Raw genomic sequence first — 27,335 nt, 5'->3', positions numbered from 1 at the left:
GGGCTTGTCAGACCTGGAAAGAAGGGGGATACCTGTCTGACCTCTGTAAGGTTGCTTTGTCATGAAAGGGACCAGCCAGCACCACAAGAAGATGGCTACCTAAATGACTAAGGGAGGGATGCTGAATGGAGAGCTGTTAAGCAAAGTTTAACTTCTGAGCAAGTACATGCCTACCCAAAGGTCTTATCTGCAAGATGAGGATTACACAATTGGAACAATCTAAATACTCTATTCCAGCTGTGGGGGCCACTAGAAATGTATCAAACTCAACTATCACCCTTGCCATTTGAGAACAACCTGCAGGAGCTAGTCAGGGGCTCCAGCCCTAGGGTCTTCTTATTATTCAGAGAATACTGTTGGACTTTGTCTTGCACCAATTATTAGATGTTTGCATCAAACTTATTTTCCTCCCACACTATTCTCCTGATTTTACCTTCTTTCATCCTCTTTCTTTTCCCTGTCCTCTTTCTTTCACTCTTATTTCCAGTTCAGCTCCTCCTAAAGAGAAAAAAAAAAGAACAAAACCAAACCAAAAGGCCAACCTGCAGTGCACTGTCATTACATGACACTGCATGATATCCTGTTTCTATGGCAAGACCTTAGAGCAGGGACTATCTGCTACTCTGCCTACATCAAGCATCCAGTAAAATGCAGACCCATTCTTCAATACCCTACTGAAACTTTGAATAACATTATAAAGTCAGTAAGAGTTACTGTATCATATCATCCAACCAGAGTTTTGCAGGGAATATGCCTCATCTTTAGCAAAGTCATCTTTACCAAATTTTCCACCTTTTGAAAATCTCATCTTAAGGTATTACATTTGGACTAGATCTTTGTGCAATTTCTTGAACACTATTCTCAGGACTCTCAAGTTTAAGACACTGAAATGAATGCCCTCTTCTCCATAGTTCATATTAAAAAAGCCACAGGAAGTATTTTTCTAAGCAGCAGCTAGAAAGGAGTCATCAATTTCAAGTAAGAACTGCCATTTACATAATCTGAAAATGACACTATGATATCAGACATGCACTTATAGGAAACTGGAAAATTTCCCCATCCCCACTCCAGTATTTTCTTCTGATTTGTTCTTTGCAAACTTAGTGCAAGTCCTTACAAATAAATTTTTTTAGTGTATACACAGCTATCAAAGACTCAGTTTTTCAGAGCAAATAGATAACCTGACAAACTGTGACTATTTTTGTAGGAGAGTAAGAACTTTTTTCAAAACCAGGAATTGGAGTAGATGCAGTATGGTTGTTCTCACTCCAGTCACAAATCTCTACTAACAACAAAGGTAGCTAGTAAGTAGAAAAAAGACAGCTGAGGTGATACTATGATATAAAAATACACTCACGAACTCTCCACCAGCTCTCTGTCCCAAAGATGATTCTATCTCCTTTTCAAAGTCCTGTTAAGCATAGATTTATTATGCAGTACCCAAGTTTTTTCAGCTTTGTCCCTTTTGGCTGAACATGATAGGTTTTTTTATACTTGGACTGCACATCCCAGTGTATTCATATACATTGTCATCTCAAATACCTACTATTCTAACTTGGAGAAAAAAGATTGCTTTTCAAAACTCATTTTTACAGAAGTTCTTTGCTAAACTGAACATTTTTACTGAAAAGTGTATCATTTGACAGACTAACTCTGAATTAGATTGAAACTTCCTTAAGTATCCATTACAACATGAAGACTTCCATGGAAGAGCCATTATAAATGCAGTATATTTCAAGGAGAATTTTTAAAGTCTCTCTAGTATTTCTGTCTCACCAGCACTGAAAATGGCCAGCAATGACGATTAATCCTGTACTATGGAAACTCCCCTTACTTATACAACAAACTGTTAGTAAACCAGTTTAACACAGCTTTTCTCTTAATTAGACTGAGTTACTGTCCAAGAAACACAGCATAGTCATACAATAGAAGTGATATACTCCTGCAGAGTCAAGTCTTTAGAGACTGATGACCCCATTTGAAAGACTAAATACCCAGTCTGCATTATCTCCAGTGGGTCCCATTATATGCTCATCTACCTTCTGAGCTATAGTCTCCCTCAAATAATTAGACTGATGTTATTAGCAGGCTCTTAATTCTCACTTACTGTCTCCTTTACCCATTAGCTGTCCCTAATTTGTTAGCTGCATCTTAACAGGCTGCAAGCTTACCAGATATTATTCCTCATCCAGTGATATATTCCCCCCACCAAAAATCCACAGCTACAAGTCATTAGGGAAGTATTTATTTTCAGGATAGCTCACAGCCTTGAGATACAGTGTCCTACCATCTTCTATAGCCCTGCTTGGTGACTCCTCACACTACTAGAGTGAGTCAGAGACATAGTCTAAAATTTATCACACTGTAGCAAGCAATTACATATCTTCCTTCACTGGGAAAGGCCACCATATAAAGACAGGGTTGCACACCATGGTAAGCCTTGGAAGCTAGCAGGGGCACTTTCACTTCACAGAATCATTTGGATTAGAAGGGACCTCTTGAGATCACCTCATCCAACTCCCTGCTCAAGCAGGGTCAGCTAGAGCCACTTGCCCAGCACCTTGCCAGCTGGGTTTTGAATCTGCACAGAGACTCTACAACCTGTTTGACCAGCCTCACAGTAAAAAAGTGTTTTCTCCTGCTCAGACAGAACTTAATCTTTCTAAATTTGTGCCCATTGTCTCTTGTCCTGCCAGCAGATGCTACTGAGGTGAATCTGACTCTGTCTTCATTCCCTCCCATCAGGTTTTATACACATTGACAGCATCTCCCCCTAAGCCTATACATGAAGGGAACAGCAGTCTTTAGGCATAAGATCTCTTGCCTCACTCCCCAGTTTAGAATAAAACACCACCACCAGGTGTTTTACTGCAGTGTTGTACCATAGAAGTTTTTGTTCTTGCTATTATAGTATAGAATCTAAGAACCTCCACCATATTTAACAGAGGAGATGAAGGATTGTATCTTAGGCAAGCTACCAGAAGCTGAATTTTAAATTTCAGAGTATTCATACATACACACATATCCAGAAATCTGCCTACACTGACCCAAGGACTACCTGTTTCACAATAGCAAAAGCACCTGCAAATGCACCTCAGCCAAAAGGTTCAAATTCTAGTGATCAGTGCCATTACCTTCCACTACTCTTTACTGACTGTACCTCAGAATACATTCTTCCATTGGCAGAAAGTACTGAAAAGTATTACCCCCATTAACTGCAGCTAAAGTATCATGTAAACAGGGCTGCAAGACCTCAGTATTGACCTAGAAATCAGGCATTTCATTTAGATAACAGCAATATGGACACTTACACTAAACCAAACCAGCAGCTTTGATTCCTGTGACTAAACACTTTGAACAGGGAGCAGCTAGAGTGACAGTAAATAAAGGTGGCCTTATCACACATTCTTCACCCATTCATTCTATGAAAGGCAATTATCTTGGCCAAGGCAGTCTTTCATAACAGAGAGGACCTTCTGCTTTTTACCTTTGTCAGTCAGGTGCTTCCAAATGCATGGTGACTTGTAGCAGGCAACTGTGGTTCAAAATGTGATTCCCAGCCTACTGAAAGTCAAAACACCAGATCGGCAAATACAACTTCGTATCAGATCCTTGTTTGTATTACTTACCTCTAAAAATGACACTTCCAATACTCCCACAATTCAGAATCTCAAGTGGTTGTTCTGATGGTTGTCAAATTCTCCTCATCCTGTGCCAGTTTAAGCACCTATGCCTTGTTCCCAGGCTTCCTGGTCACAGGATGAAGACTGGATAGAACTGTTTGTTCGGTCACTCATTTTGTAGAAGGCAAACCCTAACTGCTAGAATATTTAGACTGCATAAGCTTCCTGAATCAGATTACCAATGCACAAGCAACAATTCTAAGGAATTCTGATGCTGGCAATTTAAACGCTTTTGACAAGCCTCCTTTGGAAAACCAGAGCTGCTTATAGTCCTTTGGGAGCAGGGCTTTAAGATCAGTGACCATAAACATCTGATCAAGTGTTGCTGAAATCAGGTTGATCAGCGGTCCTAATTTTACATTTTCACTGTAATTATAAACACCTCAAAGATGATTAAAACAGCTTTAAAACATTAGGTAACTGCTCTGCTGGGACCAGTGAGGGTAACCAGATGCAGGGGCCCATGCTTTGTTTAAAGGCAACCAGAATTCCCAAAGATAACCATATAGCATATGTAAGATCAGTCAGTTCTTGCCAGGAGAGTAGAGAGGCAAGGGGCACAAACAGCCTCTGGCATTCTTTTGAGGTCTTGGATTTGTCCTTCGTCAAAACCAGGTTTGTTTTCTGCTTTAAAAAAAAATTTAAACCTTGACAAAGAACTAGTTCTAGAAGCACAATCATGCTCATTAGCAGAGCAGTAAGAGAATGTTTTCCTTCTGTACTTTGAGCTGACTGCATCCTGAATGCAACTCAGACATGGTAGTTTCAGAAAAATCCAGGTGTGAGACTAAGTTACCCCAATGTAGCAGCTGACAGGGAATAAACTCCAAAATAATTAAAAGAAAGCAAACAGGTTTAGTTGTCCGAACAAGGAATTTTAATTTTAGGTCAACTATTGAACTAGGTCAACATCCAGTTCACAATGTCTACAGATAGTGGGCATAGCCAGTCACTACGGTAAGTTTATTGAAGCACCAAGCTCCACACAAGACTGTAAAATACATTTTAAACTACTAGTAAGAAAGCTTCTTCAAGTCAACAATACTGTTAAGGGCCAGAGTTTAAGGACTAAGTTTTCACCTTCCAAGCTATTTTAAGACAGCCAATCCACTGCATAAGCAAACCAAACTGCTACATACTGAAACACATAGAGCAGCAACTGTATTGAACAATTCCTGTAAATAATTCAAGGATACATTGAAACAGTATGGGTAAATTGTAATTTTTTATTGGAAAACAAATATACAACTTGGAATGGATTTGAGGCAAATCGTGCCATAAGCAGATTTTCTTGAAAATAAGTGGCTAAACAAAGTTTAAAAAGCATAGTAACAAGAGGAGAAAATGTTTTCTGGTACAGGACCAGCAGTACAAAAAAAAACTTGTGTACGAGTACCTGGATAAATCACCCGTTTTGCATTAGTGCAACTTAAGTTTCATATTGTTGACTGTCAATCGTCCACAACGTTAAGACTCCACATTTCAACAACATGTTACAGGTATGGCCACAAACAAGTTACTGTGAAGTAAGCCAGGAGAATGATTATTACAGTGCATTAGCCACATGTATATATACTATTCACATGGTTTTATCCTGCAGTTAGCTGCAAGAGTCCTTATCCTCCATCACAGAAAGCAGAATAAACTCCTTTATGTACTGGAGAACTAGAGCCAGCATGTCGCTTTAACTAAGGAATTGCTAATGCATGATAAACCCTAGCTTACTTTATGTAACTTGTTACACTAGTCATACCTAAGTCTCCTAAAGAAAGCTACTTTTTTTTTCAAACAGACAACCCAGATGTTCCCTCAGTTAACCAACTCCATCTAACTTTAGATGTGCAGAAGGGCTTAAATATCCAGAGTAAGCCACATGCAACATTTGTTACTTAGATCAATTTTCCAAAAATCAGAACAGTGACAGTAAGATAAAGGAGAAAAACATGGAGGAATGGCCTTCTAATTACTATACATGCATATTCTTTTGACAGTAAGGGAAAAACCTTTTACAGATAAGTTACAAACAGAGAAAAGGCAAATAAACAATTTTGTACAAGAAATTTAACACATTCTGTACAACGTCTTCACTTCGCTGTCATCATTTGTACAAACTCTGTAAAAGGAAAGAGTTGTATAAGAGTTATTCAGAGAAAAATCTGAATTGCAAGATCTGAGAAGTGACCTGCCTTACTAGTGATGAACTCTTTTAAAACTATGTTTTCAGTTTATATACACTATACATTCAAAAAAGCATCTTCAAGATAGTCCCCTTTTTCCACCAATCACACCTAAAAACCTCCTATTTTTAATGGCAAAAGGCCTCTACTTTTATCAAAAAAGTTGGTCCCTCAGTGAATTGGGGAATAGCCTTATTTCTAAAATAGAACATTACAGGGTCCTCATGCCCACTGACTTACAGATAGGGACAAGATATCTAAGAATGACTAAGAGATCCCTAGAAATTGTGCTGAAGTGACGATCAGTTAAGTATGTGTACAAGCAAGACATGGTGTTGGTTTGAATTTTTTTCAAAGCAGAATAGCTCAAGTCTTACTATTTTGCCTGACTGGCTTTAAGCAACTGAGTCATTGCTTATTCACAGCACACTGGAAGTTCGATCCCACAAAATAGGATTCTTCACTTATCTTGCTAAACAATAGTTTCAGGTACAATAACAAAAAGAAACTGGGAACCTGAAAGGAGTTAACTGGTTGCTCAAGTTTCAAAAGAGCAACTGGAAACAAGAGGGATGCCTACCCTCTCTTAGTGCCAGCCTCTAAACAGTCTATTCCTAAGTACTGTTATGGAGCAGCAGCCTTGTTCACAGAAACACCTTTTCACTCACAGATGAGTGCTCATCGTGAGGCCACAACCAAAAAGGCCTTAAAGGGAAGCCACACCTACACCTCAGAAACAGGAAGGGTATTATCTGAAAATACCCTAGCTCTTTTCTATAAGGTGTTCAGAAAGTTAAAATGAAAACAACCTTAGTGCTTCTGAGCTGCAAGCAATTGTCTAACAGAACTCCTTCTGCTTGCATGACTTCATTTAAGTTTCAATGCCAGGAAGAAAGAAGGAAATAAAAATAAACTACTGCTGCAGCTGATTTGTGTGAAATTACTTAAGAGGTCTTCTAAAGGTCTTGAAATTTCTGCGTATCTTAAAGGCTTCCCCCCTTAAATTAGTAATTTTAAAAGCATTAATAAAAAAAATGAGTGACTTGCTACAGCGAGATCAATATTCATTAGCAAACAGAACAGTATGTGAACACCTCAGCTAGCTTCCTTATTCTAATGGTCATTAGGCATCATTAGATTTAGGAAGTTATTTCTTACACTGCACAGCTGAATAGTCATTTTTTGCCTTTGGCACAAAGGTAGCAGTAACCCCCTCAAACTTAAACCTATTTAGAGGTACACGATGTACATACTAAAAGACATTAGCTTAAAGGAACACTAACTGTTGAGAAGATCTCATCTGAACATTGCCCTATTTAAACTCGGTGTGGCTAATCACAATCTATATAATCACCAGCATGAAAAGTGCTACACAAGAAGAATCAGTTAACAACTCCTTACCTTCATAGTTTACTTGACCATCACCATCGATGTCTGCTTCCCTAATCATTTCATCAACTTCTTCATCTGTTAGCTTCTCCCCAAGATTTGTCATCACATGACGGAGTTCTGCAGCACTAATGTAACCATTACCATCCTGGGAGGGGAAAAAAGGAAGACTGGAATAGACTTGTCTAAGGCATAGAAACTTAACTATAACTTAAGAATACTGCAGAGCAAGTTGAACATTAAGAAGTTAGCATAGCTTTAACCACTAGCATTTGCACAAGGTAAATGAGAACTGTAACCGTATCTTTAGTATTGTCCAGGATCTTACTCTTAAAAACACATTTTAAAAACAACTTATCCAATACAGGACTTTGGCTGTCCTATCCAGGGACATTTTTTAATCACTGACAAAACAATCAGCACCTTTTGCAACCTTTTTAGGTGACAGATGCCTATTCCATCATGCAACTGTCTGGTTCAAGTGACTATTTCTTAGAACAGAAGCTACTTCTCTCATTCACCTCTTTCATGGGAGTCTAGCACAAAACCACAAGGCCATCAGAGACCACTTTTACATATTCCATTCTAGTTGGAACACTGGATACCAAAGTACTAGTGTATACCAACTCTGGACTGACTTTTTCTTCCCCACACCCCAAGGTACTTAACATCATATGTTTTCTGTTCAAAAATGCACCTTGCTTAAGACGCTGAGTAACTTTAGGATCAGTTAACAACTTACTTAAAGACTAAATGAAAGATTTAAAAGATTACCATTTTAAATATTTAAGAAATTCCCCTGCCAGCCTTGTACAAGTATTTTAGTATCACAGCAAGTGGTAGCTTTATAGTATCACCCACTACTATCATGATGACTCATCTGACTTTCAGGTACAGTACCACAGTAGACTGAACTTTAGGGTAACTAGTTAACCTAGAGGTTCTAGATGACAGGACTGCAGATACCCCTCAACTCAGTGAGGAAGCTGATTAGAAGTCAGACTGAGTTTTCATAACAGAAGTATTTGTTAAGGTAAACATTTTAGTACCTTGTCAAACACACGGAACGCTTCTCTAATTTCTTCTTCACTATCTGTATCTTTCATTTTTCTTGCCATCATTGTCAGAAACTCTGGAAAGTCAATTGTGCCATTGCCTGCAAGATAGTTACTTTGTTAGAAAAACACGTTTTAGGCACTTTATTAGGTTACTTGTTAGTGAAATCTTACCATCAGCATCTACTTCATTGATCATATCCTGTAGCTCTGCTTCTGTGGGGTTTTGACCAAGCGATCTCATCACTGTCCCCAACTCCTTTGTAGTTATAGTACCATCACCATCCTTGTCAAATAGTGAAAAAGCTTCTTTGAATTCTGTACAACAACAAAAGAGGAGTTAATCCCTTCAGCTTTGAAATGTTAAGTTTACTTAATCATATAAGAATCCATTGCTGCTTATTGTTGTAAATTACTAAACTTGATTTTATTCTCAAGAAAATTTCAGTATACTGCTCAGTCTCTATAATTGTAATGCCAATATGGAAGCACCAGCATTCGGAAAACCCGCCAGTCTACCAACCAACCACATTTTGACCTAAATCAGATGGAAGGTCATCCATTTCAGAAGTACTCAGATATTTGTTACTATCTATCTTGAATAAGATCCCCAATACAGAGCTGAAAGGAATAGCTATCTGCAACTAGAATGATCCACATTGTTGGTAGGAATTGTTTATCTTGTGAGAAAATGATATGAAATTACTTTGAGAAAGCTGAAAAATGGTACTCAAAATACAAATGCTACAGCTTAATAGCACTTCTATTACTAATAGAGGAGACAAGTCAATGGAAAAAGGTATAACCAGACCTAACTAAAAATAGTTTCTCATTATAACTCACTTCCGCTGGACACACAAGTCTGAACAGTATATGCCACATGAAGTACCTAGCCCCATAGGTCTTAACATTTGGCCATACCTAGGCTAAAGAGGAACTTCTCCCAGCTCTCTCCCCCATTGGACTTCTGCAGTTCTTCAGTGTATGTATATACACAACTCCAGCCAGTTGTTCAAGGAGGAAAGTCACTGGAGTCTTAATTTCTGAAAAGCTGCTTAGAAAATTGCTTCAGCCCTACTATATCCTGAAACAGCCTTCATAGAACTAGTCAAAAACAGTTGTAAGACTGCTTAACTGTGTTTCAATGCTACCTCTTAACCCCCTACAAAGGGTGTATTGTAGCCAGCAATATTAATACAACCATAACACGTTCAATTGTCCAGTCCAAAAATGGAGCTGGTTTTAATCCATGCCATCTGTTTGTCTTTGGCCACAGACTTTAAACTAGCTCACTGAACCATAGTAGCTCATACACAAATTACAGTTAAACATGAAAAACTTATCTACTCCCTTGTATAGTTCAGATCCTTTTACAGCTTTCAAGGCACCCGAGATCATGCCTTTGGGGAACTCGTTAGCTCAAGGGTACTCCTGCATCAGAAATACTTCCAAGAATTAATTTTTCAACACTTCCAAGCAGCCAGCTTTCCAGATGGTGGGTTTCCCAGACCAGAATTAGTCAGAGCAAAAGTTGTGTTTTCACATGAACTGCATGAAGTCTTACTTCACCCATTTCATACTCTGAAACACTCGAGGTGAGTACAAGCTGGCAAATGTTAAAAATGCAACCACAAAAATAGGCTTTTTATAGTTCATGAATACAGCTATAATACCAGAGCCACAGCTGAGTCTCATCCAGGAAAAAAACACTCTTCTACATCTAATAGTCTGAAGTGTTCCGAAAGCGAACTCTTGCTGTTTAGCACATAAGAATCAGAGCAAGGCTACCACAGGACCAGACGAAACAGTTCCAAGCCAGCATTGTACAATCACAAAGCAGAAACAGGCCTACCCAAACAGGCAGCTATAACCTGTACCTACAGTAGCTTCCAAACAGTCTTCGCAGCTAGTTTCAGTTAGCTTGGAGGCAACAAACAAGTTTATTAGGAGTAAAGTTTTACACCAGGGAAGAAAAGGCTTTTGGATCAAGCCTGGTAGAGAAGTTCATAGTCTATCATGGAAGGACCTCAAAAGGGGGACATTGAGTCTTCAGAGTCAGGTACTCAAGAGTTATTCATAATGTTTAGCTGTTAACCACTTCATCCTTAGCTTGAAGGTCAACTGTCACTAACCCAACATGAAGCAGACTTCACAGTACTGCAATGACCCTGCTTAGAAAAAGTAATACTTTTTTACACAAAATTTGAAGACTTGCTTTCTACAACATGGGCCATTCAGTGGTATATTCTGAACAGTTGAAATGAACCACTCAAAGGACAACACTTTACCTTTCTTTTACTCAAAGATGCTGTAGGCTAAGAAACAACTAACTGTAAATCATAACCATAAAGAAAGTAAAGTGAGTCAAAGATCGGCAGCATATTCCTGTTTGAAATGCTGAATCAAGTTAGGAATACGATTAAAATACCTCTTTAACCACTTCTAGGAACCACCTCCAGTAATTAGAACAAAGGAATAACAACCTACACAGATACAGTTTAGACTAGAACAAGAACAACCTAGCATAGCTTTGGAGGATTTGCAGCAACGGCCAGTGAAGGCAGCTATGAAATACTGAAGTTTAGTGAACAACTTGATTCTGGCTTCCTGCAACATAAGATTACAAAACACACCTCCCACACTTAAGAAACACCTTACGACTCCATGTAGCATGTAAAGCAAATCCTCCCTCTATTCAACACTCCTCCATATCAAACTGCAAATAAAAATTCTCTTCTATCCTAGATAAGGCTAACCTGTCACAGAAACCCGAGGACAGTGCCACTGCAGAACCACTTACCTTCAGGCCAGCCTACAAGGTTTCAGCCTTTCCTTCCTTCTGAAAAGCGCACTGCATCAAGAGAAAAGACTACTTCCAGGTCCCACGAAAGACAGGCTAGCCCAACAGAATGTGAACTCTAACACCCTAGCTCAAAATGTTCTATTTAACAATAGTTTGAGGCATCTCTGCACCACATCACCTTTCCAGATGAAGTGGCAGTCTTCAGTGACCTAATATGTTCAGTGAACCAAAACTAACATTCCCACTCTCACACAGTTTAGCCAGCTATGTCTGGAACTTTTATAGGAGAATGTCAATTGTTCTCTTCACAGCTACCAGGAGCTCAACACTTAAACATGACTATTTCTACTATGAAATAAATTCCAAATAACTCCTGTGGTGAGATCCCCAATGGAGAACCACAGCACACTAAAGGAACAAGGCATAATGAACACCATACATAGGCCTACTTGTTCAGAGAGCCCATTTAGACTCTGAGGTCTAGTGGATGGAAGTATAGCTCACTAGACCAGTTGCTTTGGGACAAAAAAAGTCTTTAGATTTTCCCCCCCCCGACCACCCACATCAAGTGGTCCTGTCCTATACACCTTTTTTAATACAACGCTTAACCAAAGGGATATCCATTTGACTCAGCAACTTCAATTCTTACTGAATGAAGTTGCAATTCACATTCTGTACCTACTCAACTTTCAAAATCAGTCTTTCATATGAACAAACCTGGGAAATCTTTCACCCCTACCTATAATGACAAGAAGCTTCAGTCCTATATGACTGAAATAAGAACATCTGGAATCTTGAACGACTGTATTCTGGTGCTTTACAGCAGAGATGGAAGATTTGTTTTAAGCCCAGAAGAAGTGGCTGCTTTAACTACTTTGGCCTTTATTTAAGAAAGGGAATGTTGTCTCTACCTTGTAGTACCATTTCCTTAAGCCCACCTTCAAATCAAAAACTAGGTATCCTCAGATAAGCTGAAATGGAATGGTAGGGGGCTCAAGCCTTTAAAAACCAGTCTCTGTAAAACACACAAACTGTACCTATAACAGTTTTCCCATGCAAGACACTGACCTTCAACAGCAAAACTAAGCACACTGCTTAGTCAGCTGCAACCCTTTCTAAGTGGTACTAGGGATAGTTCCCTAACAGACCAGCAGTGGGCTGTCTTCACATCAGAGGTTTATTGTTTACTCGCAAACACATTTGCTTCATGAAATACCATAGCTGAACTGAAAGTGGCAGGCCATTTTACACTGGATGCTAACACTAAGTTATACTTTTATTCTTTCCACACAGATGAAAACCCTCTATTCCAGTATGACAAGCTTATTAATACTCACTTTTGGCTCCAAGAACTATACTATCATTACTGAATAGCTAACATTTGCACTAATCCTGAGGTATCATTAATAAGCTTCCTGTTTATATTCCATAATCAGCTACATCAACTAATAAAGCTTCTACAGTAAGAACTGGAACAATGAACCACTATTGAAAAGACAGCAGTGACAATTGATAAAGCCTGCTCCAACTAAACTGATCACAAAACCCTTAAGATATGTAGGCCACTTCCAGAAAAAATCTCCAGTTGAACTAGATTCAGCTTGTGCTTACTCATAAGACAGTACCATGGCAACAAGTAAATAGACTAAAGGACTTTCCACAAAACCATAATTAGTCTCCTATGAGTTAAAGCAAGCTTCTGAAGTCTAAAAGCTACAGAAGAATGTTCTTACACTTCAAATTTGGCAATTATGGAAAAAACAAACTAGCTCATTATGACACTTCTGTTTAATACAGTGCCTTCAAGAGCTACACTGTAGTTAAATACCAATACCTCTCAGAGGCTGTTACTTGTATGCTTGACCTGGTACTATTAGATTAGCAGAACCCTAACACCCTCTAAAATAATTTCACATGACAGTTATGCACACTGAGACTTCCTACTATTAACACTATACACTTGTCAGATCAAAAACCCTAAAGTTTTTGAATGTCCATGGCAAGGCTGAATTCTGCATTACCAGCTTTAAGTCACATCAAATTATTGAAGTTGAAATCAGTCTTCAGAGAGCAGTGACAGATACTAGTTTGTGCAACCTGCATGAGTAGGAGACACGATAACTAGAAGTTTTAGCCATTAGTTGTCAGTGCATAGAAACCATTGTTGGGGGCCAATACTGAGATGTAAGAAATGCATATTTATTTCAACATTTCAGAGCAAGTGCGAGACCATCAGCACAGTGCACACAACACTTGTGTCCAAGTACACAATGCAGTTCCAAATACGGAATATCAAGAGTTGTCATCATGAAGCCAGTCTCTGCTGTTATCAAAAAACAGCCACTCTGAAACATCTTTGCTGACAGGAGACTGGAAAGTAGATTATTTTTGCCTTCTGTTAGAAGAGCACTCCAGATTCCAAGTCTTCACCAGAGATTTGCCCCCACCACTGCCTCTCAGTTTGCACTTGGGACAATTCTGTAGTCATGACACTAAAAAAAACAGTGTCAAGTCTACTGGCTAGTAAAGCTGTGAGGATTGTCTAACTATTCTAGAGGACAAAACTTCAGATTCATTGTATCCATGGTGCTTTTATGTATCCACGGTGCTTTTATGTATCCATGGCAAGATATGATTTATTTATCCATGATTAGATAAGCCTTTAAAACTTAGGTGACAAATTAAAACATTCCACAATACTACTTTAGTATCTAAGAAAGCTAAATATCTTGTGTAACACAGACTGTCACTGGATTAAGACATGTGCCAGGTCAAGTAGGAGTAGCAACAGAGCACGTAAAAACCTCACCTGCAATCTGCTCTTCTGTCAGTTGATCAGCCTGCAATAAAAGAGAATATCATTATAGTTGTAGCAAAAGTTCAACGGAAAATAAGACAGATTTGTAGAGGCCTCTGAATATGGTAGCTGCTCTTCAGGACTTATCTGCAGCATTCTGAAATAGTTCTAACTAACACAGCTCAAAAGTCATCAGGATTGCACGCTAAGTAAGAACTGGCAGCCTGCCCTCATTTCCTGACCCTGCAATATCTGGTACACCCAAATAATGGATTATATGCGTATCAATCCATTACCCAAGCAACACTAGCAAACTCAAGGCACACAGGTCTCTCTAGATTGGTTTTAAAAACTCATTAACACAGTGGACTACTGGTAGTAATACTTTGGTAAACTAGCCTCAGTTTTAACACTAAACACCCTAGGTCTAAGTAATGCGGCAGTAACCCCCCCCCAAATCCCGAATTTAAGGTAGACTAGTCTCTTCTGCTAAGTTACAATGCTGTAAATGAGAAAAATAGACTCTTCTCTAGAATTAAATCATCCTTGATTAACATGAAGCTTCATGTCCAAGACCTGGCTATAAAAAGCAGTCCATGTAATCAGTACTATCGGCTTCAGCCCAAACTGGCAATTTCAGTGCATTTGTCATATGGCTGTCAAGACTTTTTTACAGACTATTGTCTACAGACTCAAGTAGCATAAGGTAGCCCCAGTTTATATCTCATTTTGCTCTATCACCGACCAGTTTCAAATCAACTGGCTTTGACACGGTAAAAAAAAAATCTCAAGTCTTTGAGACCGAACCCAAAGTGGACTTCACTCTTGAAAGAACAGAAAGGTGTTTGAGGACTGTAGAAATACTTGCCCTAGGTTTTCAAGTCAGCTGATTCTTCAAACAAATTCTGGATAGCTTCAGTTGAGTTGCAGTAACAAGGCCATACATTCCTTCAAGCTCCTTGAGCTCTTTACCCCATAGTAGTCCACCAAAGAGTCAAAAAAATTTTAAAATACAAAAAAGATACATTCACATCCTAAGTTCAACAACGCTTTTTTTAGCTTTGTTCCTATTGTGACCATTTCAGCAACAACTTTTTTATAATTACTGCAATATTGACAGGTAGAAACATTTTCACTCATAAGCTGTGCCCACAAAGGTTTCTCTACACATTAGCCATCTGCCAATGAAATACTTAGAAAAAGGTATATACACCACCTGTCAATTTTTACTTTACTGATTTCAATTTGAATTACATTTCTATATAGGATACATACTTAGAAGTTACCAGCTTCTGGTTATTCTTCCTGTAACAGAAATGAAGTTAGCTGCTCAAGCAACCATGCAAGAGCTAAACTGCTTACAAAAAAATGCATACAGTACAGCAACAGCCCAAGCTAAAGGCCACGATCAGTGATTTCTCAGACTGCCTGTGGCTCACCAACTCTAAGAATCAAGACCACACTACTGAGCAACTTCTAAAAGAGCAGACAATGGGTACTTGCAGCTATAGACTCCACTTATTCCAATTTCAGCAGCTGTAGAAAATATTCCCATGCAAGTTCAAGTTTTTGGTTTTTTAAAAAAAAATTATAGTCTAGGGTGGCAGCAACACTGCTGAGAACATCACCAATTCACCATTAGGCTTTGAGATGGAAGAATTCTCCTCATCACTTAACAGAATTTTCGCTTGTCTGGGGTGTATCATTAACACAGACAGACTCATATCTTTGCATACTATTTACACTTTTATTGCTTGAGTGAAGAGAATAATGTGCTACATTTCTGTAGGATATTTATATCCACAGTAAGCTGTAGATCAGATTGAAGTAGCAAGAACCTAGTTTATTTAAGTCAATACTTATGAGTTACCAAGTTGAGTCACATACTGTTTTATATAAACAGTTTTATATAAAGACATGACATTAAGCAGTATTTAAGCTGTTAAGTGTTCCCAAACTCTTCCTCTCTAACTCTTCCAGCAACTTAAAACATCCTATAGCCACTAACCATAAATTTGGATAAGCTTTGTCAGTACCTGTAAGAGGTACAGTGTTTGACAAGAGCACGAAGCTTATTAGAAGGCTCAGGTATACGGCAGTTGAAAGATAAGCTAGGAGAGGGGCAAGGTTGAACAAACACCATCTGTATTCTGCAGTGCTAGGCTCTGCAGGGACTGCTGCGCAACAGCAGTAAAAGGCGGAGCCAGCAAGCCTGCCAGATCACTCCCTCCCATGCCACTCAGGTGGAGGGCTATCAGCCCGGACCCATGCCTGCAAGTTACAGGCCGCTATGGTCTTCCTAGAGGGGCCTTCGGGAGTTCTTTGTCCTGAATTTAAGCTAGATACTCACGCACCACACATGTGACAGCATGCACACCTTCAATAATGCAACCCAACTTCAGAAACAAATAGTTAAACAACCATAACATGCCTATGCTGAAGTTTTGACATGTCCCTTACTCAGGTGGCCAAGATCCACCTGAAAACCTCCTTTGAAGAAGTCAAGGAACCCATCATAGCTTTGACACAGCATCCTCCAATTCATGTTGCAGCACTTTCATTTTCACTGCAACAGCCCCCATCCCCCCACCCCCAGATTACGTTGAGGGCCTCACAAAGAATCTAAGCCTCCTAGGAAAGAAGGGGAGCTGCTGTGTGTGCAACAGTTTCAGTGGCACATGCAGCCTCTAGAGGTAGTGTTTCATTACAGTTGTAGCTGCTATGCAGTAATCCGTTTGGAAGACCCTCAACAGAACTGACTAACACTGCCTGATAGAGAGCTATCAGCAAATCACAGAACAGATGACACCATCCCCCTAGAAAACTTGGCATTTTGGTATACTTCACAGGTGTTAGATCTGAATAGACAGTTCTGTTCTGGCAAGACTAACTGAAGAACAAAAACTAGACAGACTAGCATATAAGGGCAGATATTATACTTATATAGGTTAGCTTATTTTGGGAGCAAAGCATTCTGCTTTATCTAGTATGTGCAGTATTGGACAACATATATTCACAGGTTTAGCCAGTCTGGTCTGTCAGGATGAACTATAACCACAAAGTGTCACTGTGCCTCCTGGACACACCCATTTTTATATAGACCTTGCTTGAAGATACTCCATTTTTGGTTCTGTACAGATGATGACTAAAAGCAGTAAGAGTCTTTTGCTGCTAGATTCACTGCTTTTTTCCTTTATAGATGGTTTGCTGTACAGGTTCACAATTCAAGCAAAAGAACAAATTCAGGCTTCTGTTCACCTAATTTCTTTGCCCAAGGAGAGCACTTAAAGAAAACCTTAAATTTGAGTACCCATCGTTCACATTAGACATGCCGAGTTGATAGTGATCTGATTCCTTTAAAGCACTTAATGAATGAAAAGACAATTCCACTACACTGCATCTTCTCTTAATGCAGAGATAATACTAAGTGGTCATTGGTGTTGCTTTTGCGACAGAATTGTTCCTTTTTGTACGTGTTTCAGTATCCGCTTGTTTTAATTAAAAAAGCTAAACTCATATCCTTTAGACCGAATTTGAAACAATTCTCCAATTCCACAAAATGTGTTCTACTTCGACAGTTGATTAAAATCCTAAACAAACGCATTGCTAGGAAAAATAAATTGTGCTTGATCAAGAAAATGCAGAACTGTCCACCGCAATGACCAAAACGGGAAGCCAAAACTGTTAAAAAAAAAATCCCTTGTTCAATAGAGCCACCGACAGCAAGGCGTTATCATGAAATCGGCAGGGGAGAACGGCTCCAACGTGAGCTGACAACAGGTCTAGCAAGGAGGGAGATGGTGCAGTGAGGCAGCCTGCCCCTCATCATCATGCTGCTCAGAAGCTGCAGGGCTCCGCATTGCATTATTACCAGGCGCAACACACCTCGCTAGCGAGCCAGACATCTTAAGCGCTCGCAGCAGCCGTTGCCGCTGGCTCTCCAGCCCCATTCAGCCGCACACGCCGGCTTGCCGGGGGGGGGGGGGGGGAGGGGGAAGGGAGGGGGAGGAAGCGATAAGAAAGTGGAGCTGGTGCTATCGTGGCAGGCTCCTTCCCCCCTCCCGGCACCCCCCACGCGGGTCTCCTCCCAGCAGGAACCGTTATCTGCCGCTCTTCCCCCCCGCCCCCCCCAACACACGCCCCGACAAAGCGTCATGGCGCTCGAACCGAGTGGCAGTTTGAATTTTGAATCCGCACCAACGCCCCAGGGCGGGAAAGGGACCCGGGCGGGATTCGTCCACCACCACTTCCTCCTACGCACACAGCGCCTCCGAGCGGGACCCTCCGCCGCAGCCTGCCCGCGCTGCCGGGCTGAGCCCACCAGCCACAGCAAGGGACGCCTTCACCCCTACTCCCACCTTTCCGCAGGCGACCTCGCCCCGCACCACCCAAACCACCTGCCCCTCTCTCCCCCCGCCCCCCCCATCGCCTCCCACCCATCCGCACCCAAGCCCAGGCACCCTTACCCCCACCGCCCCACACACCGAGCACCAGACCAGCACCCGCAGAGCCCTGTCGCTACCCGATACCCAGGGACTCACCATGGTGGCTCGGCCTGGCTGTGGGGTGTGGTGGAAGCTAACGGCTGCACGGGGCACACGAGCAACCTGCGCGCTCTACGGCTCGCCTCACACTGAGCCCTGCCCGGCCGCCAGCAGTGCCTCATAAACCTCCTCACAGCCCGCCCGGATCGCTCCGCGCCGCTCCCTCCCCCCTCCCCTTTCCCCGTCAGGGAACGGAGATGCGAAAGAAGTCCCGGCTCTTCGCGCTCTTCTCGGCAGGCCCCCCCGCACCCCGAGCGCGTCCCCTTTCTGCCCCCGAACCCTCGAGCCCCAGCGCAGGAAGGGGTGAGGTGCGGGAAAGAGGGGGGCTGCACTTGTGAAACGGCGGGAGGGGGTGCCGGAGGGAGCAGGCTGAGGGACTATTTCTCTGGGCGGAAGAGGATTTTAGAAAAAATGCCGAGGAGTGCGGTAACTCCAGAAGGAGGGCGCTGATTGGTGGATTCGTACCTGCAATGCGTCACTTGGACATGCACAGTCTGGGCTGGGAAGCGGTTACCCCTCCCCCCGCCCGCAGTGCGCGAGGCCCGGCCCGGCGCGGCCCGGCCCGGCCCGGTGCGGCGGGACCCGGCCCGGCCCAGGGGATGCCGCCGCCGCCGCCGCCGCCGCCGCCGCCGCTGGCCTGCCCCGCTGCCGTGCTCCCTGCGCCTGCAGAGGGTGGGCGGCCTGGGGGACGGCAGGCGCTGCGGCAGGGTGTGCCGGGCGGGCAGAGCCCCAGCGCCCTGCTGCCGCTGCGGGCACGCGCGTGAGGAGCGGGAGCGGCGGCGGCGGCGGCCGCCGCAGAGGGCCCGGGGGGGAGCGGGGCGGCGGGGCGGGCTCCGGAGCGGGCCCCCCGCGGCCATCGCGGCCTCCTTCCACCGACAAGCCGTGCAGGCCGCGGCGGGCGTTGTCGCTCGGCCGCTGCGGGGGCGGGGAGGGAGGCCCGGCTGGAGCAGACCCCGGGCCGCAGGCCTCGACGCGGGGCCGTGGCCCAGCTTTGGCTGCAGTCTCTCTTGGTGCGTTACCCTGAGACTTGAGGGAAGTGCACCTGAGAAATGTACCCATGAGAGCGCATTGCCAGAACATTTCAAGCGTTATCTCGCTGTGCTCCGGAAAGCCTCACCCACAGAGTTACTAAATGAGACTCCCTCCGCATCCAGCACAGTCCAGAAAAATTCCCACCTCACTCTGCAAGCCAGAGATGCTTCATTGCTGGTAGCATTGTTTAAAAGAATAGATTCCCCTATTACAAACCACGTACACCCTGGTCTTGTGCCTGAGAAGGACAGCTGGCCAGCAATTCTGAGCAAAAATCTCACGTCTTACCAGGGTTTTTTCTAAGATGCATTTGGGCAAATTACTTCAGACAAAATTTTCAAACTTGGAAATACATTTTCAAAGGCATGTAGCGTACTTAAAATCAGCTGATAATTCAACAAATAGCTGAGTTGGCTGAGTTCAGTGAAAGCAGGCCAACCTGTCATCTCTGGAAACCACAACGCTTATTTTAGGACCATAAATACGTTATTAAACTTCGGGGGCCCAAGTCCAAGTTTTCTGACCTAAGTTTGAATACAAATTACCAGTCCCATTATAATCAGTTATCTATTTCCATATCTATGGCAAGAATTATTTAGTTTATACAGTACTTATAAATGAATAATACTTTGTATGTATCATTACTGTTACTACACAAACCAGAGCAATGGCTCTCACTTTACACACTAAAGAGGTTTTATTTGTCTCTGCTTTTCACAGTCATTTTGTTTTATAGGCCTTATAAATAGGATGTGCTTGGGAGGGGACTGGCATGAACAAACTCAACAAAAATTCTGTGAGTTTTTCCCTCAGCATATTAACTGAAATTCTCAGGCTGGCTCTCTTTTCAGAGGTAATCATGTGTCCCCCGAATTCAGGAACGAAGGGGAAAAACCAGAGCAAGGCCTGGCTTCTTAAAATAGTCAAGAGACCTCTTCATCAAGCCCCATGCCTCTTGGCCTCTCTACCTCACCTTGTGATCATAGGCAATACAGAAAACAACACCGCATACTTAAATTTGGCCTTCAGCCTCGAAATCTGAAGTTACTATTTTGTGATATGTTAGCTTTTTAGGCCTCCTTTCCACTTAGATATGTTTATAGTGCGCAAATCAAGCACATCTAAACTATTGTCTTTTCAAACTCTGATAACATTTTTTCAATGTGTAATATATACCTAGATGAATAAAACGCTTTTCAGAGAAAGCAGTAAATGCCAAGGTTATTGTTATGCGCGCCTCCTCGTATCTCTGCGATATGAAACAGGAGCAAATCCCCACCTATGGTCAGGCTATGCTCGATGCAGATAGATGAGGCATCAAGAAGGCTTCAAGCAGTTTTACTCCTCCCCATGCCCCCTTGGGTTCAGTTTTAAGGATTGCTCTGACGTTCCCAACTTCTTTACAGTCCCAGAGGCGTGAATCACTGCAGACGAGTTCTTGACCAAAAAATTCGTCACCCGCTCTAGATTTGCGATAAAAGTGGCATAGCACCGCTCAGGGTACATGTATGTCGCACCCTCAAATCTGGAGCGGAGCAGAGTGCTGGTGCGTCTGTGTGGAGCAAAACCATCTTCTGCGGAGACGCTAGCTTGGGTCCTGGCAGCGAAACGCCCACATGTGCGTGGTGCTGGGCCTGATTTGCCAAGCCCTTTCCTTGGCGTCTGTCCTTCATCCTCACCGTATCTTGGAGAGGCAAAACATCGTGACACCCAGCTTCACGGGCGGGTTACTCAGGTGCCGAGGCTCGAGGAATCGGTTGAGATGAGGTATATAAACATTTCTGTGAAGCAGGTCCTGAGAGATTTGATGAAAAGTATATGGAAGGGCTGTACCGAGACAGCATGTTCTGCCTGAGTCCTGTTCCTGGATTTTGCTACTGGCTGCCTCAAGAGCACGGAGGCTGTAGGAAAGATGAGGCCCACAGTGTAAATAAAATGTAGGCTCTTTAATTATGGCCTAAGGGTCTGCCGTGGAGCAAGGATTTGAATGCAAGAATTTCAGATCCCAGAGAATCTGGCCACCATACCATTTATTTCTGTGTATGCCCATTAAAGTGTTGGATATCTGTAATTTATTAAATTCTTCGTACTCTTTTTAGTTACATTCAGTTTTCTCTAAAGGTGGAAGAAGTGGTCATTCACAGCATCCTCTCTCTGCTGTATGTTTCTGTCATGGTTTAACCCCAGCCGGCAACTAAGCCCCACACAGCCGCTCGCTCACTCCTCCCTGGTGGGATGGGGGAGAGAATTGGAAGGGTGAAAGTGAGGAAACTCGTGGGTTGAGATAAAGACAGTTTAATAGGCAAAGCAAAAGCCGTGCACACAACCAAAGCAAACCAAGGAGTTCATTCACCACTTCCCCTCGGCAGGCAGGTGTTCAGCCATCGCCAGGAAAGCAGGGCTCCATCACACGTAGTGGTTACTTGGGAAGACAAACGCCATCACTCCAAACGTCCCCCCCCTTCCTTCTTCTTCCCCCAGCTTTATATGCTGAGCATGACGTCATATGGTATGGGATATCCCTTTGGTCAGTTGGGGTCAGCTGTCCCAGCTGTGTCCCCTCCCAGCTTCTTGTGCACCCCCAGCCCACTCGCTGGTGGGGTGGGGTGAGGAGCAGCAAAGGCCTTGACTCCTTGTAAGCACTGCTCAGCAGTGACGAAAACATCCCTGTGTTACCAACTCTGCTTTCAGCACAAATCCAAAACATAGCCCCATGACAGCTACTGTGAAGAAAGTTAACTCTATCCCAGCCAAAACCAGCAGAGTTTCCTATGCCCCTGGGTTCCTTGATCTCTTTCTCTCCCCTTTCTCTGTTTTTATGTGTGTCCTTTTTTCCATCTGCATTTTCTTCCAGCAGCACCCATTTCCTGTGGGTTTCATCACCACCCCCACCGCGCTTCCATCTGTTGAAGAGATCAGCCACGAAGTTAACTTGCAATTACACCACCAGTGAAATTACACCAATAATTACAGCGGCATTACTAGGCATTAACATCCAGTGAAATTAATGGGAGAGGGAGGAATTCATCCCTCTCACAAACAGGTTGTCAGCAATCTCAGGTAGGTAAAACAGCAGCTTCTCAGGTATGTTGAGGCCAGGGTCCTCGCTCGGTAGCCTAGAGGCAGAATTGCTTTCCAGCAGGCTAGCTGACACTCTCCGCAGCCTGCATGTGCCGCGAGAGGCAGGGAAATACATCAAATGACCGGCCGCAGCTGCGGGCTACGACTGACGCCTCTGACAGAGCAATAAGGGGAATTGACTGTAATTTCTCTGTCGCAATGGTCCAGTATAGCTCTATCGACTCGGACTTTTTAACGTGATAATTTCTCTCTCTGGTATGTAATTTAATAGATTTGTCAATGTTTGTGTGCTGTGCTTTTTTTTTCCCACGCAGAAATATAGTCTTATAAAAGTCCAGTTTCAGGATTGGGGCAACAAATTAGAAAAGCAATCTGAGTTACAAGGTTAGATGAGCTGTATATGCCAGCAATTTTCACAGTTACTTTATGTGGTATATTTAATATTGTGTAAATTCAATTTATTCTATCGTTTTAATAATACTTTTAATGGATCGTGTGGACTGATGTGTGCTGTGCAATGGTATAAAACACTATAGCAGCTTCCTCAAGTTTTGCTGTGTCATTTCTGTGTAGATTATAATTTGAACAACCTAATTAGAAATTAATTGCAAATTTTATAAGTGAATTTCTCAGGTAAGAAGAAAAAAGTTCTCTACTTGTAGAGAGTACTAAAACTTAGCATTTAACTAACTGCTACGTATAGAAAGAAAATAGCTCATGGCTGATTTTACATAATGGGTCTAATTTTTTCCAGCTTTGTCTGTAATAAAGAACCTGCCAGCCTGAAGAATGCCTTTATCTCCAGTTCCAGCTTTAAATCACGCAGCCAATGCCAAGGGGATAAAACCAAGGTGTAAATCAGTATTTCGCCGCCCAGATGTACTTGGAAGGCCCATTCAGCCCTCAGCAAGGAAGAAGTTTGCTGTGTGCCAAATTTTAAGGTGCTGAATGAGACGTCCCTATTTCTGATATCCTGAGAGCATCTATTGACCAAACAACCCAGAATGCTGAGAATTGGGGCGACCGCTCATCCAGCTACCCTGGATGGCAGCGGCAGTTAGGAAAAAATAGAGGTTTGTTGACTGTATTGGATGGAAGACACTGCCTCTACTATAACCACGGTTGTGGGAATAACTATGCTTTTTCCTGACGTGTTTGGAAAGCCTTGCCCTGCCCTTTGTGCCTGATCCCTGAAGCAGTCCCACCTGGGCTGCGTAGTGCCTGCCAGCCACTGGGATGGCACTCCTTCCTGCAGGACAGGGGATTCCTCCCACCCCTTGGGTTTCGCTGAAGGCGATGGCCAGCGATGCAGGCATATCCAGATTAGCATTTCAGTAACTCTGGTATGGCTGGCAAGGCAGCTCCAGCAGCGTGGTGCTTACCGTGAACCATCAGGCCCGCTCAAGAAGCCATTCAGGTTTGCAGTTAGCGGATACAGAGCTCTATTGTGGGGATTACAGGGCTCCCCTACTAGAGGGTAGATGTTGTAAAGCTGATTCAGGTGACCTAAAGCTGAGTGTTTAACTATATTGTGACCATTCACTAAAATGAAACAAGATGGGAGAGTCCAAAAAAGTAGATAGGTGCACTCACATAAAACAGAGAGGCTGGAGGAAGATGCGAGATCTAATCATAGGCTCTAGACTAGGATTAAGAGTAGAAAGCCAGTGGGACTCACAATCCTTGTTTGTTTGGTTTTTTTTAAAGAGATAAACAACTGCTGCCATTTGATGAGGATTTCTGATGGAACATTGTCCATAAACCTGCAGTATTTTCTGGACTCCTATAAGGAAAACACAACTCTAAGTCTTCGTCTCACCAGCGTATCATTCTGGAAGATGAGAAAGCTGCCTGGGCAGAGGCAGTAGGAGATCCCCTTTCTAAGCCATATTATTGAAGTACAAGAATAGATGGCCCTCAACACTAATTATGAGCAAGATCTTGCTTTTCCTGTGTTTCATTTTCTGAAATACCTTAATAGGAGGGAAAGCATAAAACCCATGTTTGTTCCGAGATAATAGAAATCCCACAGTCATCATCTATAGCACAGTCCTGTTTTCCAGGCACTGGAAATAATAACAAAACACTTACAAGAGGTAGCATAAAGTCCAGGAAATTGCAGAATGTATTCCAATGTCTTCAGATTCTGCAAAGGCTTCTTTTTCTTTCCTTTGACGAGCAGTAAGAGAAAGAGAAAGTCTTCAAGAGTCACCTGCACTTCCACACATGGGCCAGAAGCCTTCGTCCGCGAGAACTGCCACACGATTATTATCGTCACAGCACTTACAGGGGCACTGCGTGAGTCGCCAGCCATTTGAATTGTGTGCCGCATGTCTGCGGATACGGTAACGAATCTCAGTCTCGAACAAAGACTCTCTTTGGTTTGATGAATACGACCGAGAAAATACTTGCAAATGCACACTGGCTAGGATTTTGCCATTTTCACTGGGAAAACACATAGAAAATCTGCTTATTCACCAACCAGACTGTGCCAGTGTTACGAGTTGGTTTCAGTTTGCCCGAAGTCAAGCCCACAAAATATGGAGTGAAGAAGGAGTATAATGGAATTAATAAACTTGACAAAATGCATTCCAGCAACTGTTTAAACTTCCCCTCGTGTGGAGATCTAGGAAGACAGTGGTCAAGGAAGAACTTGGTAATTCTCCATTTTGATGGGAAGAGATGGCTAGAGGAAAAATATGCTCTTCCAGGTCTGAAGACCTGGTGGCTTTCTACATGGGAGGTTTTCAGCCTAATATATTTTTTCTTTATTAGCAAACAAAAATAACAGAATAATAGCTAACTCCTATTAAAAAATTACCGGGGGAGGCAAAGCAGTGCTTATAATAGAGTTACTGCTGCAACCTTAATTAGGGCATGGTGCCAAATACCTCTGTGATGAAAAACAAATGATGCTTTCCCATTACGTTTTTTTGGGGGAATGAAATGTCACAAAATATTTTGCACACTTCCTATTGGGGAAGAGGGCATACGGGACTGATTTACAACAGAAGGCAAAAGGATTTTGTTTAAAATCGGTGCAGGTAGACAGACAGCTGCTGGAACTGAAGGTTAAAATATGTTTTCATTTTCTAATGACAGCAAAGGATGAAGCACTTACTGATTATAAAATTTCAAATATAGTATAGGATCTGACTAGACTAAACATAGTATATCTACTTCCCTTTTTCACCCAAATAGACATTGTTTCACCTAAATTGAAACTGCTCTGGAAATTCAAACCATGTCACTAAGGTCCTGCACGTTTAAAGTGATTTTTGGTCTACTTACTGACAGTTGAAGAACCCCACCTCTGTTGAAGTCGGTAGGTGTTTCACAGGCTTTCTTTCAGTGGGTCACATCCTGAGCATCTTATTCACTTTTTCCTCTATCGGTACTCAGGCATGCTTTCAGAGGATTTTGTCCACATAAGGGCTGACTAAATACTGAGCAAACAGTTCAGGATTTGGCTGTCTTTTATAAATAATGATTCAAAGGTTTGATTTAGCTACAGATGAGCCTGAGCCACAAAAATTGCATCTGGCTCCTAACTGTGTCAACTCCCATGGCAGAGGTTTTTTTTCCCAGCCAAAGCTTGGCCTGAAAGTTCATGCAGAAAGACAAACCGTGAATCAGAAGCCCGTATCAGTGCTCCGGGTGAAGTGCGTACCAAGATAGCCTGCAGCCACATGCCAGCTTGCCATTGACCTTTTATCCGCATAAATAGTCGTGACCTTTGGGCTGCTCAAATTAGTGCTAGCTGCTCGAGCAGTCAAGTATCACAACCCTGTTCTGCTCAAGCCGCATCTCTTTGCCTCTAACCGCTCGCGCCGTCTCCTTCGCTGGGTGATGGAGGTAGGCGGGGGCACGGGGCAGCTTTCTTACCTCCGTGGACATCCTCTGCCTCGGAGGCAATCCGCCGCTGGCTGGGTAACACCACGCTAAAGCCTCACTACATCGACTGAGCGACACAGAGAAGACCGAGTGAAGGAGCTGACAATCCGCCTTTAGATCGACACTTTTCTATAGGGCACAATAAACCTTCACCTCTGCTCTTGCTTTAATTTATCGTCCCCTCTCATTATCTTTCATTATGTTATGTTTAAAATAAGTCCTAATAGAGTTTTAAAATCAAAAGAAATAAATAATTACCAAAATAGTTATTCTTTTGCTAAGCCTCAAAGTGAGTTGTTTTGCTTAAAAACTGTAGTAGATAGCTAAACCACAGATCTCTCTTTAAAATATAATCTACTTTTTATTCATTGGACTGTATGCTGCATAGGGTTTAATGCCCATTATTTTCTCAGAAGACCAGCGCTAGCATGCTCTCTCATGTAAATAAACATTTAGTCCTATTTCAAAATGCATCATTTGTGTCCCTGAAACCGCAGCACTTTTAGTTATTTTTGGAAATGGGTATTTGCACAGTTTTACAAGCACATTATTTCCAATTGTTTAGAAGAGATCCTTTGGTTGCTTAAATGACAATATTGACCAGGGCTAGGAAAAAAAAAAAAGAGTGGGATACTTCTAAGAATATAAAGCAGGAAAAAAATACAAACATTTCCAAGGTTCTCCAAGATGACAACTGCACAGACCTTTGAAAGGAAGGTTCCTACCCCTGAAATTCGCTCCAAAGCTCTTTTTTTTGTGATTTGCTTTAACTAGAGCTTTTTCCTCTTTGGCTGTTTCAGTCATGGGCTAGCAGGTACCAAGTGTGTTTTTCAACCTGATGTATATTGTCTGCATGATGTTTAAAAATTCAGTTGACTCC

General features: G+C 42.4%; 1 protein-coding gene and 1 long non-coding RNA gene across 3 annotated transcripts; one reads left to right on the top strand and one right to left on the bottom strand.

Moving 5' to 3' along the window:
• Positions 1 to 4,889: 4,889 nt before the first annotated feature.
• On the bottom strand, positions 4,890 to 18,706 carry CALM2 (calmodulin 2). Of its 2 annotated transcripts, XM_075146855.1 has the most exons (6): positions 18,446 to 18,706; positions 13,917 to 13,947; positions 8,479 to 8,622; positions 8,299 to 8,405; positions 7,262 to 7,397; positions 4,890 to 5,796 (listed from the first exon to the last, which is right to left on the bottom strand). In XM_075146855.1, exons 1-6 carry the CDS (start codon positions 18,446 to 18,448, stop codon positions 5,768 to 5,770), a joined length of 450 nt encoding a protein of 149 aa, XP_075002956.1. In that variant the 5' UTR covers positions 18,449 to 18,706; the 3' UTR covers positions 4,890 to 5,767. The 2 variants fall into 2 exon arrangements, with proteins under 2 accessions (XP_075002956.1, XP_075002957.1); XM_075146856.1 differs by lacking the exon at positions 13,917 to 13,947 and having other exon boundaries at positions 18,446 to 18,604.
• Positions 18,707 to 22,334: 3,628 nt separating this feature from the next.
• On the top strand, positions 22,335 to 26,920 carry LOC142080816 (uncharacterized). The gene is made up of 3 exons (XR_012673127.1): positions 22,335 to 22,540; positions 23,316 to 23,502; positions 24,269 to 26,920. It is a non-coding gene; the product is annotated as an uncharacterized LOC142080816 (long non-coding RNA).
• The last annotated feature ends 415 nt before the right edge of the window (positions 26,921 to 27,335 follow it).

This window comes from Calonectris borealis, chromosome 3 (assembly GCF_964195595.1).
Source record: "Calonectris borealis chromosome 3, bCalBor7.hap1.2, whole genome shotgun sequence".
NCBI lineage: Eukaryota > Metazoa > Chordata > Aves > Procellariiformes > Procellariidae > Calonectris > Calonectris borealis.
The sequence above is the reverse complement of the archived record's forward strand: the minus strand, read 5'-3'. Positions and strand labels throughout refer to the sequence as shown.

Excerpts from the sequence above, each read along its gene's own strand:
- CALM2 (XM_075146855.1), bottom strand. Across the intron at positions 8,406-8,478 it reads CAATGAAGTAGATGCTGATG|GCAATGGCACAATTGACTTT; the intron begins GTAAGATTTCAC and ends ACTATCTTGCAG. Across the intron at positions 5,797-7,261 it reads TGGTCAAGTAAACTATGAAG|AGTTTGTACAAATGATGACA; the intron begins GTAAGGAGTTGT and ends TTCCTTTTACAG.